Source organism: Artemia sp. Qi Xiang Cuo, chromosome 6 (assembly GCF_049724085.1).
Source record: "Artemia sp. Qi Xiang Cuo chromosome 6, ASM4972408v1, whole genome shotgun sequence".
NCBI classification, from domain to species: Eukaryota; Metazoa; Arthropoda; class Branchiopoda; order Anostraca; family Artemiidae; genus Artemia; species Artemia sp. Qi Xiang Cuo.
The window spans coordinates 33930680-33946635 of NC_142799.1; the positions used below are offsets into that span (position 1 = coordinate 33930680).

Sequence of the window (15956 nt, forward strand, 5' to 3'; positions counted from 1 at the left end):
ATATGGAACGAATGTGGTAGGCCACGCTTAGGAGTAGTTAAAGAGATCAGAATTGCATCTAAGCGTAGGTTTGGCAAGGAACTTGCTCGTCACCGCGCGCCGTTGAAATTTGAGCTTTCTGAAAAAGTAATTAAAAATCTTAATATGTTATGGAAAATGTTTGATAAGAAGGAGTCAGTGGGTCCCGAGTCAGATCCCTCCTCTCATCAATTCCAGATACATATTTCCTAGCTACCCAATCACAGGTGGCGTCCGCGAAAACGATTGAAAAAGAAGAAGTCGGCTAGCATTGACCGTGTTTCCGCCCTTCACCTTAGCCAGTGCAGCCCAACCTTCATGGGACACCTATTTCTGCTCTTTTAGATGATTTTCACCAATGGACTCGTACCATCGGCATTCAGTACTGGGTCACTTAGGCCAGTCCCAAAGAAAGGAAAAAGTACTTCGGAATGTGCTTCGTTCAGACCGATCACAGTGGTACCAACGCTTTGCAAAGTCTTCAAACTATTGGTCATTGATGAAATCCAGGGAAAATGCTAGACTCCCCCTTCCCAGTGTTGGTTCCACAAGGGTCTTGGTTGCGGCCGCGCCATTTTTGCTTTGGCTCCAGTATTGATTGACGCTGATGAATCGAAGGAGTCCATTGTTATAGGTCTACATGACGTCCGCCGTGCCTACGACTCACTTCTCCATGACCAACTCATTCTGGATATGGGAAAGAGAGGTGTACAGAAGGACATCCTACTACCCATTAAAGACACGTACGACCCCTAACGGGCTGAACTCCTACTTCCTGGCCATGGTCGAGCCTACACTGAATATACACTAGACGTGATGCTGTCCTACCGAGGGAATCCTTTAGTCCCAGTAAAGAAGGGTGCTCGACAAGGATCAGTCACATCTCCTTGTGCCTTTAATAACTGTATTATTGAGCCACAGTCTACTATCAAGGCAACATGCGTGGCTCGTGGCATAGACGTTACAATGATAGTCTACGCCGATGACATTCTGAACCCCAGCCACACAGTCGCAGGTACAGAGACCACCTTCTCCACACTACAATCAAATTACATTCGCATTGGCCTTGAATTTAACCCACAGAAGTCGGGGATTCTTCTGTTCAACTGGCGCCAGGAAGAGGTCTCGTCTGTAAGGCTGGGAGAATAGTCTATAGCCCCTGTTCCAAAAATTATTTACCTTGGTTTAGCAATTGGAAAGGATCTTAAAACTACCCGCTCCCTTCTTATTGATCATCTCCGTAAATTCCTGGCTTTTGCTTACAGTAGAGTTACATCTACAATCCGTTTCAACCGCTTAATTCTGGCTCGACTTTATAGCACAGCATCCTTTCCCCATTTCCTGTATCTAACCCCATTTTGGAGAACTTTTCCAGAGCCAGAGGAAAGAAAGCTCAGATCCACGTTTTTTAAGTATGCAAAGTTCTTGTTGTCACTCCCGCCGTGGACAAGAAATTCGCACCTTGTTAAAAATTTTAAAATTGCGGACCCGACGGCAGCTATAATTGAACAAATTAAACGGTACAACGAGAAAGTTTCTTCCTACCCTTAGTACTGTTTGCTACGGCAGTCAATGGTTGCCCATTTAATTTTGTTCGCCCTAGTGCCTCGTCCTTTCTTTTTTCTTTCGTTTATACTCCGTCTCTGTTTTCCTTTTGTTGTAGACGGGTTGCAGATAAATAAAAACTTAATTAAAAATGGGGAAAGCCTTTCCTACCTCAAATCTAGGAAGTGGGAGTTTATAATGTTATCGTCGGTTGCTTATTTAATTAATTCAGCTGTAATTGCGTTAACATTGTAATTTTTGCAATTTTTAATTGAACGATATTTAGTCTCTTTTCGTATAAGTCCAATTTATTTGACGCTGGTTATTCTCAATCTTGGTGTCAATTTTTCTCTGATAATATATTGCGTATACTACTAATAATTTAACTGTTTATCAAATTCAAATTCAAATTCACTTTATTTTTCCCTTAATATTCTTGTTAACAACAAAAATAACAGCGGAAGTCAAACAATTTAAAAACACTTACAAAATTAAATTATTCAAACTTGATTTATTTACAATTTTTCTTGGTCACCATTGTAGTGTTTTACGAAGTATGGACCAAATGACTTCAGGTAGCGCTCGGATGAGCGGATCGGCGGTCGTTCCAGCTTTGCTGCGTTTTTGTTATTTCTCTGAGCCTCGTAGAATGTTGAGTTTGGCGTGCCTCAAAATCCAGTAGTAGACTGCAGTGTGTTTCAGAGTCGAGGATTTTTCGTCCAAAGTCCATGACCAGTGTGTACCTTTTGTTTTTGAGGGACTCGAACTTCAGAACTTTCAGGCTCATCTGATAGTCAACGTAACTTCCCCCCAGTATTATTTCGCGGGCCCTTTTCTGCAATCCGTCAATTTTTTCGCTTTGATCTATGGTCAGTGCGCTGTGCCACACTGGGCAGGTATATTCAGTGAGCGGTCTAATGTAGCATTTGTAGCATACAACCATGATCTCAGTTTTCATCCCACAGCAGTGAAGGTAGGTACAAGATCTTGGGTGGAAGGCGGTCTTCCAGACGATTGACTATACGTGGGTGGTCCATTTCAAATTGGCATACAGATGGACACCAAGGATCTTCACCCTTCTCACAGCCTTCAGCCCACCACATGGTGGTTCTGGGACTGACCATTTAAGGAAATTAACCCCAATTAGGACCATTTTTTCCTGACGGAGTGTAAGTTTCACTTAGTTTGTTTCATCCTCGATTTTTCGCATTACTGTTAGGATTGGGTCTAGCTGTATGCTCTGTGAGAGAAGTCTGAGGAGGAGGGTGGAGAGATCGTCAGCGAATTTGTAGCGTTCCATAGTTTTGCACAAAAGCTTGTTGATCACAATAAGGAAGGCTAAAGGGCCTATCTTCGACCCTTGTGCAGCACCACAGCTCAGCTCCCTGATGTTTGACGTTTCGCGATTAGGAAGTTGTACTTTTTGTTTGCGGTTCGTCAGGAAACTGCCAACCATTCACACGACAATTTGTCTTGATCCAAGGTAAGTTGCCTCGTCGATAACAACTGAGTGGTCGAGTAAGTCGAAGGCTTTCACGAAGTCCGCGATGATGCAGTCAATATAAGCACCGTCAATCTCCAGATGTTCCAGGATGTCTCTGATGAGGCAGATCAGGTAATAGACAGAACTATGACCTGGAAGAAAGCCGTACTGCCGAGGATCAAGATTTTCACTAATATCTTCGAAAAGCCATTTGAAGACAATTTCTTCTAGGACTTTTGAGAAAATCGATGTCTTTGAGATGGTTCTTAAGTCATTTGCAGATTCGACGGATGATTTTTTCGGTATAGGAATGACCACCGCAGTTTTGAATCGTGTCGGGAAGGTGCCCTCACTCAGCCATTGGTTTACTACGGCAGTAAACGGTACCGCAAGCTCGTTGTTGCATGCTTTGATCAGTTTGATTGGCAGTTCTCCTGGAAATGAGGCCTTGGATGCGTCCAGTTTTAAGAAAGCGGTCTGGATGGTTTCTGCTTCAAAGACAGGGATTTTAGTAATACTTGGAAGGTCTGGAAGTGATGTAATACCAGGGTACTTTGTACAGATTTTAGAAAAGGTTTCATTAATTGCGTTAGCGGTACGTTTCTCCCCTTTTTCGTTTCTTAGTTCAACGTTTTTCTGCTTTCGGCCAAGAATGTTCTGAACCGTGCTATGAAACTTTTTAGAATCGGAAGATAGAAGCTTCTGTACAGTCAAGCGGCCGTGCTGCTTCCTTGCATACTTTATCTTTCTCACCACTATGTTTCGCAACTTGTTGGACTCTGCTCTGTTAGAGTTGTACAAGTTATCCCGCCTTAGGATAAGCTCTTTTATATCTGGCGTGATCCAGGGTTTCGTTTTATTTCCTACTACCTGTTTCTTTTCTGGAAAATACTCTTCGAACATTTTCTGAAGTTGGTCGCAGAAGGCATTTGTCATGTCTTCAGCGGACGGTAGTCTGTAAATAGGGGTACAGTTCTGCAATGTTAGCTTTTCCTTGAAGGCAGGGATTTGTTCATCCCTGATCGGTCGATAGGTTACTGTTTGTTTAATTACCTTTCGCCGTGACGAATGCGTCGGTCTCCAGGTCACTGTTAGGTGATCACTTAAGCCAATGCTTGCTGTGATTTCTGGCGCGCTGTAGTACGCGACTTCCTGTGACTGCGACTGCTTGAAGTTGCCACGTCAACTGCTTGCGACTGGGTATGCGTTATTCCATATGCACTTTACTGAAAAGACATTTAAAATGTTTTAAACATTTACATTTTAAACGCTTGTACGTTTATAAACGTTCTTAAATATATTATAAACGTTTTCCCTTTTATAATGTCAATTAATGCAAACTTGTTTAGACTTTCGGGAATGAATATCAATATATATTAAACTGTCAATCTACGCTTCACTAGATCTTTTCAGAATCTTGGTCAATATGATAATTTTCTTCTTCTTTTTGTTTGGTTTTATGACAAACAAAACTCACATCTCGAAAAAAGAATTATTTTCACTAAAGTGCAAGAGACTTTCTGGTCTTTACGAGGCACAAGGGGTGTTAGCCCAACTCCTGTTTGCTTTAGTGACTGTTCGTTTTAAGTTTAACTGGATTATTTATTGTAATTTCTGTTTATTTTGGATTTCACTTATTTATTCGCAGTGATTGATGGCCGTTTTGCATTTGAGTTACTGCTTGAATTTACTTTCGCTCGTCTTAGATTTAATGTTGCTCTTTATTTTTCTTTGAAAAATTTCTTCTCTGGAAAAAGATTATTAAATTGATATACATAATTAAACGAGGTTTATCTAGATTTAAGAACATAGCCGATTAAATTGGTAGATAGTTATTTCTGTTGACTTTTATTATTTTTTTTTTTTTATGACTCTATTTCTGCTTGCTTTAGGTTCCATTTTCATATTCCCTTTGAAAACCATTTATTCGGGAAACGTTTTTGAAACCTGATTATGGTAAACACTGGGACACTATAAAGGACAGGGCCAGGTTTCTGGTCAGCTTCCCTAATCCGCATTGCGCCAGCCTTGCCAAACCCTCATATTTATATTCTGTACAGATGAAAAGCGGAAGCCGGTTCAACTTCATTTTATTTATAATGTTTGTGTCTTATTACTTCATGCACTTAGATAAAATTATTCCTAGTTCCGACTCTGATGATCAACCCACAGTGAAAATGGAACAGATGGAAGAAATTGATGAAGACCAGTAAGTTTTGTTTACTCCTTATAACTTTTTTTTCTATCTCATTTCTTTTATTTTTGCTGTCCTGTATTTTATTTATTTCAATTGTAGATTTTATTATATAGTGCGTTTTCTTGATAAAAAAAAAAAAACAGACAATAACCAAGACGTAACAAAAACTAATTATTTTTTTTTCGAAAAAGACGGTGACTGGCTGGAAAAAGTAGTTTCCTTTTATAATCCGAATGGAGGCAAGAACCAGGGGTTATTCGACAATGATGCTCCTCCGACTATGTTTCTTATACTGGTCTTGCTTTTTGGTCTGCCCTTGGTGGTTGGTCGAAAAGGACAATCTTCGGCAATCTCTCATGCTTCATATGCAAGATTGGCTTTGATAATTAAAAGGGTGACATATGCCATTTTGTAACTTTTTAGGAGAGCCCAAAAATGGAAAAAAGTTTGGCCGTGGCGTATGTCTTTTTTTTTATATTCAAAGTTTGCCCACGCCTAAAAGTGGCGTATGTCTCTTTTTTTTATCTTCGTAGCAATACGATATAGGACAATATTCTGACTGCACCATTCGATTCCTCGTGTTTAGTTTACCCTCGACACATACATAACTGATTTTCGACCAATGGCATATGTTGCCTTTTCAATTATCGCAGACAAAATGTGCCCTAGCCATCTCCACTTTTCTCTCATTATAGCCAAAGAAATCGGGATAGAACCACATTTTTCGTGCAGCTTGCCTTTTGAAATAAGGTCCGTCACATGAGTATCAAACAAAATGCTTCAGAGCCATATTTGACCACTGTCATCACTGTAGCTTCTAATATTCTAATCTTTGTTTGCAGACTTATCTTATTATTCTTCCAGACTTTTTTTTAACTGTGAAAAAACACCCTGAGCCTTGGATATCCTATTTTCAACGTCTTCACTTCTCCCACCGTCTTTATTAATAATGCTACCAAGGTAAGTGAAGCTGCCCCCCTGATGAATCTTTTCATTACCCAACATCACTTTTTCATCTTCACTTATTCCTAGCCTCAGTGACTTAGTCTTCTTAACATTAATTTTCAAACCAATTCTAGCACCCTGAACTTGCAAAACCTCTAAAACTTCATTCATTTTGCTCACACTTTCATCTAGGATGCTTAAATCATCAGTATAATCTAAGTCCAGGAGACTTTTTCCTCCTCATTTGATTCCGTGGTCTCCCATTGCCTTTGCTGTGCTCCTTAAAATAAAGTCCATCAAAATAATACATATAAAGGGGGATAGAACGCAAGCCTGCTTAATTCCTGATTTAATAAAAAACCAGCTACTAACCTCATTTCCTACCTTAACCGCAGCACTGTTATTCTCGTACACATCATTAATCATTTTAATGTATTTGTCTCGTATACCATACAAGGATAAAACCTTTACTAAAGCTCTTCTACCAACAGAATCGAACGCTTGCTCATAATCTATAAAACTGAGGACCAAAGGTGTTTGAAAACTCAGGAACTTATCAATTATTAACCTACGAGTGAAAACTACGTCAACACATCCTCCACTTTTCTAAAACCACACTGTTCCTCTCTTAAAACTTTGTCTACAGCATCTCTCAGTCTAAAAAATATCATATTACTAAGTAATTTACTACCTACAGAGACCAGACTAATGCCTCGATAATTATCACACTCACTTTTATCACCTGTCTTATAAAGTGGCTTAGTTAAGGTTTTCCTAAAATCGTTAGGTACTTCCCTGTTTTCAAAAATCATATTCATAATCTTCAATAACTTATTTCTAACCTCAGAGCCATTATATTTAAGAAACTTATTTACCATCCTATCAGCACCTGGAACTTTAATATTTTTTATCCCATTTAGCACTGTCGCTAATTCCTCATCATAAAGCAAATCTTCCTTCACATCCAAGGTATCACAAACTTTTTCATTTTCCTCCATATTTTTTCCCGCAACTGTTTTCTTTTCCTACACCAAATTTACCTAGGCTGGGATACCATCTATCCCTATTTCTACCAACCTGGGCGTTAAAATCTCCCAGTAATAACATCATATTTCTACCTGGGACCTTGTCTGTTTACTCCTGTAACTGTAAGTAAAATTCATCTGAGTCACTAATATCTCCGTCAGTTGGTTCTACAGGGGTATATACTACTATAACTGAGACCCTGAACTTTCTAGTCATAAAATCAGCAATCAGTTTTCTATTATTAATACCTTCCCAGCCTAAAGAAGACTTAGCAGCTTCTTTATTCATCATCAACCCTACTCCCTCTCAATGTACCCCATCCTTCCTACCTGAGTAAACAAATTTTATATCACCTAATTTCATGCTTCCCACCCCTTGGATATGAGTTTCTAAAATTCTTAATAAATCCAGTTCGAATCGTCTGAATTCGTCAGTCAAAATGTCGATACGATAGGCATTTTTTAATGTCGTAACATTCCAAGTTCCAATTTTCATGTTCTTTAAATCATACTTAGTGTATATATACATATATTGTTGTAAAGGGTAGTGTAATTTAGTTGCGGTGTCAGCCGGAACTGTGACAGCAATTTTTATTAAATGAATCTTGAATAAATCTTTGAATTATTGGATACATGAGGGGATGCTTCTATCCTCCTAAGCCCCCACTATTTTCGATGAGGTTTCATTCTCATATAGATAGTAAACGCACTTGCAATAGAGCCGAAGTCAAGCTTTCAAACAGTTCGTGGTAACGAAGTGTAAGTAAGGAGCGACCCGGCTCAATGGTAACCGAAACTCTAGAAAATGGGTTTTTGATACCAATAGATACATCAAAAGAATCAGATTTTAATGCTGATTTAATGGAAGGCAACTAGGCCCCCTCCCATGCTCATTTTTTCCCCAAAGTCACCCGATCAAAATTTTGAGATAGCCATTTTGTTCAACATGGTCGAAAATATGAAAACTATGTCTTTTAGCATGACTTAATTCCCCGACGTCCCCGGGGGGAGGACTAAAACTTATGAACTTTACCCAATGTTAACATATAGTATTGGTTATTGGGAAGTATACAGAAGTTTTCAGGAGGGTTTTTTTCTGGTAGTGGGGGGGGGGGGGGCGGGGTTATGGTGCAGGAGCGGTACCTGCCGGAAGTGTGCATGGAGAGAGGGAAAGCGCCATGAAGGGGGTGCCGGACTTGCCAGCATTATTTATTGGTTATTGGGAAGTATACAGACATTTTCAGGAAGGATTTTTTTCTGGAGGGTGGGGCTGGAGGAGGGGGTTTCTCAGGAGAATCTTTCCGTGGAGGATTTTTCTTTGGGGTAAGGGACATTTCTATGAAGGGGGCGCCGGATTTCCAAGCATTATTTAAAAAACGATCAGAAATTAAATTCAAAAAAACAAGTTTTTTTCAACTGAAAATAAGAAGCAACATTAAAACTTAAAATGAACAGAAATTATAATATATACGAGGGGGTTGTGCCCCAAGTCAATACAACGCTCTTTACGCTACAGTTTTTTTTATTGCTTTCAAAAGAGCTATCTATTCTAATTAAAAGAACTTTGTGATCCAGGGGTTTGTGAATTAAATTTTTTTTTAACTTTTAACGTAAAGAGCGTAGTATTGACTTAGGGGAGAACCCCCTCATATACGTAATAACATATACGTAATAAAAAAAAAAAAATAAAAAAACAAGCGATACGGCTCAATAGTAATCGAAAATTTTAAAAACGGAATTTTTATGTAAATAAATGTACCAAAAGAATGGGTTTATAATGCTGATCCTAAATATATAAATTTTATTAAGTTTAGTATTACTCATCAAAGGCTACGAGCCTGAGAAACTTTACCCGATTTTTTAAAGAGGGGGGAAACATCCCCTACAAGTGAAAGAATTTTAATGAAAATCACACCGTCAGATTCAGCGTATCAGAAAACCCTATTACATAGGTTTCAAGCTCATATCTGCAAAAATCTGCAACTTTGTATTTTTTGCCAGAAGAATAATAGGCTATACGAATATAGAAGTTAGTTACGTAAGTTAATTTGTAAATTACGTCATAACCAAATTTAGAGACATACGTTTAGCAAAAGAAAAGTAAAATTTTTAGGCAAATTTTGTTTACTTATTCAATGACGGGGAGTCAAAATAAAAGCTGCATTAACTAAAAACCGATCAGAAATTAAATAAAAAAACAAGTTTCTTAAACTGAAAGTAAGGAGCGACATTAAAACTGAAAACGAACAGAAATTATTCCGTATATAAAAGGGGCTTTCCCCTCCTCAACGCCTCGCTCTTTACGCAAAAGTTTGACTCTGTCTCACAACTTTATTTTTTTAAAAATAAAAAACTTTAGCGTAAAGAGCGAGACGTTGAGGAGGGGAGGGGACAGCCCCTTTCATATATGGAATAATTTCTTTTCGTTTTAAGTTTTAATGTCGCTCCTTACTTTCAGTTTAAAAAACTTGTTTTTTTTATTTAATAGCGTAAAGAGCGGAAGGGGAGAGGGTGGGGTCTGCAGCCCCCTCCTTGTAATCCCAAATATGGAACTATTTTTGTGTCCGTTTGAAGCTTTAACGTTACTCTTTACTTTTGTTTGTAAAAAAAAGAACTGTTGTTCATTTTGTTTAATCAAGTCGTAAAATAGTTAATTTGCCCATTTCGTAACACAAACTTTAGTCAGACTGGCAGGAAAGAACAAATCATTAGTTAATAAATTAAAACGGGCTAATAGTGACCTTTTAAAAGCAAAGAATTGCCCAAGGACTTAAGCGGGCCCCGGGCTTTTTTCGCCCCCTGAATTCTTTTTTTTATAATTGCCCAACCCCCTCCAGAATAAAATCTTGCACATCTTTGGATGGAAAAAATAATAATAATAGAACATTAAAAAAGCAATCTAAGAAAACAAGCAAGAAGTAATTTGAATATCAGATAAATTGTATTAATAATTTCAATTTCTGTTATTTGTAAAGACACAGATAATTGACCATGATTTAAAGTTAATCAATTCATCTTTTTTAGCTTTTTGACATAAACAATTCCTAAACGATCTCTGGTTTGAAAAAGGTGGACTGTCATATTAGTCCGGTAAAAGTAAAATTTCGACCAGTGACGTAATTTCCTCAAAATCCTGCGGAGGGGGGGGGGGGGGAGTTGGAGCCAGTTTTACCAAATCAAGTGAAAATGACAGTTAAAAATTGAAAAATGAGCCATATAGTACCATAAAGAGAAAGATATACAAAAGAAAACTAACCCGTTTCTGTGGATGCTTGAATTATGTAGGGTACCCGACGGGTAACCTAACCTAACCGGGGTCTGGGGGGGGGGGGAACCGAGGTCTGGGAGGGGCAGTTGCCCCCCTGCCCCATATCAAATCACGCCCCTGGTTTTGACTCGGCATTTGAGCAGCAGGAAAGTTTTTGGCACCAAAATGTTGGAAAAATTTGCTTAATAGTGTATACCAGTAAAAAAAATTTGCTATTAGTATTATACTACTTTAGACTACGCTAGGAGGGGGAGAGCCCCCCCCGCCCCCCCCCTCTGGATCCGCCACTGGTTTCTGGTGAGCTTCCCTAACCTGTATTACACCAGCTCTGCCGACGCCTCATGCTTAGTTTCTGTACAAATGAAAAGTGGAAGCCGGTTCAATTTCATTTTATTTATAATGTTTGTGTCTTATTACTTCATGTACTTACATAAAATTATTCCTAGTGCCAATTCTGATGACCAGACCACAGTGAAAATGGAACAGATGGAAGAAATTGATGAAGACAAGTAAGCTTTGTTTACTCCTTATAATCTTTTCTTATTTTCATTTCAACTTATATTTGCTGGCATGTTTCTTCTTTATTTTAGTAGTAGCTTTTATGATTTTGTTGTTTTTACAAACAGTTCGTGGTAACAAACTGAAAGTAAGGAGCGAGTCGGCCAAGTAATAACCAAAAGTCTAAAAGACGGAATTTATATGGCAATAGCTACTTCAAAACAATTGGTTTTTTATACTGATTCCAAATATGTAAAAGTTTAACGATTTATTAAGTTTAACGAAATGCATCAAAAGCTACGAGCCTTAGAAAATTTGCCTTATATTTGAAAAAGGAGGAAGCACCCACAAAAAGTGAAGGAATCTACATAAAAAATATTGCACTATAAGATTCAGCGTGTTAGAGAACCCTGCTGTAGTGGGTTTCAAACTCCCATGTGCAAAAATGTGGATTTTTTTTTATTTTTTGCCAGAAGAAAGATCATGGATGCGTGTTTTTTGTTTTTTTTCTAAGTTGTTTTTTTCCCCTGGGTAGATCTTATAGAACCAATGATACTATAGCATCGGGAGAGGAATCTTTCAAATGGAAATGGAAAGTTCTAGTGCTTTTTTTAATTGACTAAAAAAATTGGAGGGCAACTGGCCACCCTCTCATTTTTCTTTTTTCCCCAAAGTCACCTGGTAAAAGCTATGTGATAGCCATTTTGTTCAGCTTAGTTAAAAAGTTCATTAACTAAGCCTCTGGGCATGACCCCCCACAGCTCCTGGGGAAAGGGCCATAAGTTATGAGTTTTGCCAATTATTTACAAACAGTTTTTATTATTGGGAAGCATACAGACGTTTTACAGGGTGGAAGGATTTAATGCGAAGGGGGGATTTTCCACGGAAGAAATTCTCCTTTGGCTTTTGGGAATTTTTTGTGGGCGAAATTTTCTGTCGAGGAGGTGAGATTTCCGTGAAAAATTTTCCACGGAAGGGAAATTTATTATCTGATTTGAAAATTTATCAGAAACTAAATAAAAAACAAGTCTTATTTTCAAATGAAAATAGGCTAACAAGAATTTTCTGGGCGAAACCGTCCCTGGAAATTTTTAAGGGGTAATATTCTTTGAGGATAGAGTTTTCTGAATACGAGGGAGGGAATTTTAAGCGGGAGGTACTTTTCTTGGAGGAATATTTCATGGAGAGATTTTCCATGGAGGGAGAGGTGGATTTCCTGATACTAAAAAAAACAATTAAAAATTAAATAAAAGGAGCGAATTTTTTCAAATTAAGTAAGGAGCAACATTAAAACTTAAAACGAACAGAAATTACTCCGTAAATGAGAGGATCTGACCCTTTCTCAATACCTCGCTCTTTACCCTAAAGTTTGGATTTTCGTCCAAATCCTTTCAGAATGACTCCTGAAACACAAAGGCCATTTAATTAGAATAGGAAGCTTTTTCAAAATACTAAACTTCTAAACTTCTGGCTAGTACAGATTTCTAGTGTTTTATATCGCAAAACAATAGATTTTACCCGACTACGCTCGTGCAGGGTTGCCACCGGACCAAAATATTTTGTAATGTCCAGACTCTTAAAACGTAACTTTTTCGTAACTTTTGATAGGAAAGTCTCTTTTCAAGCCAGGGTGCCTTTATTTCGCTATCAAGAGCCACGTATAGAGGAGGGGGGGGGGCAGTTCTTGCTTGTATATTTTGAAAAATATCTTCTTATGTAATCTCATAAAAAAATCCCCATCCAAATTTTAATAGGTATCTTTTTTGTATCTTCATTAAAAATTTGCAAACCCACTCTAAATTTTAATGAATTGGAACCTTTTTTGCTTTTACAGCATAAATAGCCATGTATTAACAAAAATCGAGTTGATTTGGTTGCAATTTCGCCTTTTTTTTTCCAACAATTTTAAATGACGCTTCGTTTTGACGGAAGTAAAATAAAAATAAACCGTTAAATTGATCTTCATTCACCTTTTCTAAATAAAAATCCCCGAGACTGTGGAGGAATGAAACGAATCATGCGCATATTATGCGTAGGGTGCATTTGTTCAAGTTCTGCCAAGGTGTGCCTTAGTTTGTTTTCAATTTGTCATTGATTTGGATGTAATTTGGAATAATTGGAGAAAAAGGCAAGTAAATATTGCATTTTGTTTAGTAAAATTCAGATAAACAATTCAAAGATATTCGTTTCGGACTTAATTTAAAACTTACTTTTTATCAAGGTATAATACGCAACATATTAGATACTTACACGGCAAAGCAAGCATAATCAATTTGGAAATATGATTAACTTGGGAGTTTGCTCTTTCCACTTTCTTGCTGGAATTCCAACGAGCTTGGGTCAGGAATTGCTCTTTCGACATGCATAAGATCAGAAACATTTTCGGACTGAGTCTATTGTAAAGTGGGGTCTTTATTATTTTTAACTCAGAAAATTGACACTCTCTTCCAGCAGTGGAGTAGGGTAGACACGTCAATGTCAGTATAAAATTTTGCAAAAATTATAAGGAATGATTGTCAGCCCCATCTTTTAAATTGTCATCACGCTTCCAAAATTTAACTATAGACTTATTAACATCTAAATCTGTCTCATTTACTATAAAAGGAATATGTCTCCAATCTGTCTTTAGCGTCTCAGGATCAACATGAGGGAGGCATTCTTTAAACATCTTAAACGGAGGAACAATTGACTTTACTTGCCCGGACTTGTGACGCTTGGAGAAAGACTTTTAACTAGATCCAATCACAGGTCTTTTGGGTTGATTCGCAATTGTATTTCGGTCTAGAGCTTGATATAAAATGCTAAACAGCTTTTTTTTACCTCTTGTCCTTAGTGCTCCTCGACGGCACCCCTTACGATGCTTTCCAGCTCGTATAGTTGAAATTCTGCCCGCAAATGCATATCTTGTATACTCCTGACATTTCAAGGATCTGAAAAATCAATTGTAAATGGACAGATTTTTCCAAGCCTCAGCTAACTTTCGCTAATTAAATTGGATCCTATTTCTTGAAGAACGGATGAAACATCAGAAACAATAAATTTTAATTTATGGACTTTTACGTCTGCACTCTGAAATTCAACATTTAGTCTGTTAACACTGGATACAGCGAATTTAAGAAACAAATAAAACAATTTTATTTTTGAATTGACCAAACCCAAATAAAGATTGACGGCACTTGTGTCCTTTCCTTCTAAGAAAAATATGTTAAAAACTCAGTGGGTACCACCCATTGTTCAATCAAGCGGTCGCCAACTGATTCAAACACCAGCCATCTTGTTGCGAATGGATAGAGCAGTTGATGCTCCGCATCCTGTAGGAAATACTGAAATTCTTTCAGCTCAGCTTTTCGCTTTGCACTTCCTGAGATGTAATTATAGATGTCATGACTGAACTGCACAATGTCAGATGCAAGTATTTTGCAGGCGGCAGAAGAACAGAGTGAGAACGAATGACAAACACAATAAATTACGGCAAGCCAGGTTGAATCATTTTTAATCAAAGGGGCCAAGCCATTTCGTTTGCCTAGCATTACACTGGCATTGTCCGAATCAAAGCCAATTATATTAGAGTAAGGAATGCATTGGTCATTGAGTTCCTGATAAATAAACTTCTTCAAACCATTTGCACTGGCATCGTGAACCTTGGAAAGAGCAACAAGGTCTCCCGTTTGGATCAAATGTTAAAACTACTAAAACACTGGTTATCTCGGCATTGAAAAAAAGCTTAGAAAATCGTACGGGCTGCTCCTTGCTCGAGCTAAAAGCCAGTATCACAAAATATCCCTCGGCTGACTTTACAACGGTTTTTTCTCCTGCATGTCTTCTTCTTGGCTCTTTGTGGGTTTTGTTTCACAATATGTCAGATTAGCAAAATTAGATCTCTATTCTTCTGTTTTTGCAAATATCTTCTGCAGTTGCCACTTTGAACTCGCAACCGGTATATTTCGAGTAGATACGGCGTTTTTAATATTACTTCAAAATGAACGAGCGTGTGGACAGGTTCCGTAAGCGTCGAGAAAATATTGTTGACTTTCCACTTAACTGTATAGCTTAATTGTTTTGCTTAAATAGCTGAGATGTTATTTGTTTTTTTTTGCAAGTTTTTTCACGTTTATTGTTCCTATTTTTATTTTATTTTACTGTATTTTCTTACTCCTCTAAGTGTATTTTATGTATGTAAAGAGGGTTGAAATGAATTATTATTATTAAGTAGCCCATTATGCTTTAAAACTAAATGTTGCTTTAAAACTATATAAAAAGGCATAGTGTTTATAGTTGCCAAGACACCTCAGCAATATATCGAGAACGACTGGGGGTATAAAGTTGAAACTTTTTAGGCTACTACTTTTCTACCTCTGCTCTTACAATCATTGGCAGCGCAACAGCGCTGCCTAAGTAAAGAGCAATGTGGGCACAATGTATTTTTTTTTTTTTGGTTTGGTTTGTTTTAGACCAGGGCAATTCGTATTGAAGGAGTTGTCGTAAAAACTTCAAAAAGGGCTTATTCGATTCGAAATCGATTTCCCAAAATGGAAATCGAATTAGAATCGACTGGAAATCGAACCACACCTCGTATTTTCCCAAAATGCATCTGATGGAAATTTTGAGATGGCCCTTTGTTGTCGTAGAAACTTCGGAAAAGGCTCATTCAATTGGAAATTGAAGGAGCTAGTGCTCCTTTTAATAGTTGAAAGTGATTGGAGGACAACTAACCTCACGCCCACCATTTCCTCAAACACATCCAATCAAAATTTTGAGGTAGACTTTTTGTTCAGCTTAGTTAAAAGGTCCGGAAATTATGTCATTGACGATAACGACCCCCCCCCCTCACACACACACACAGTCCTCAGTGCAAGGGTTGTAAGTTATGCCCCGAGGTCATATAAGGTTTTTATTGAAAGGGCGTATAAACTCCGGAGTGGGCTCATTGGATTGAAAATCAGATATTCTAGTTTCTTTTTTAAGATTCAAAGTGAT

The 15956-nt window shown here is 37.8% G+C and overlaps 1 protein-coding gene across 1 annotated transcript in view; it reads left to right on the top strand.

The window, feature by feature from the left end:
• LOC148951153 (uncharacterized) overlaps positions 1-15956 on the top strand; it is a 212444-nt gene that overhangs the window by 31586 nt on the left and 164902 nt on the right. The window contains exons 3-4 of the mRNA XM_089090162.1: positions 5193-5255; positions 10928-10990. Of these exons, the coding sequence (XP_088946288.1) occupies positions 5193-5255; positions 10928-10990 (126 nt within the window). The remainder of the gene's footprint in view (positions 1-5192; positions 5256-10927; positions 10991-15956) is intronic.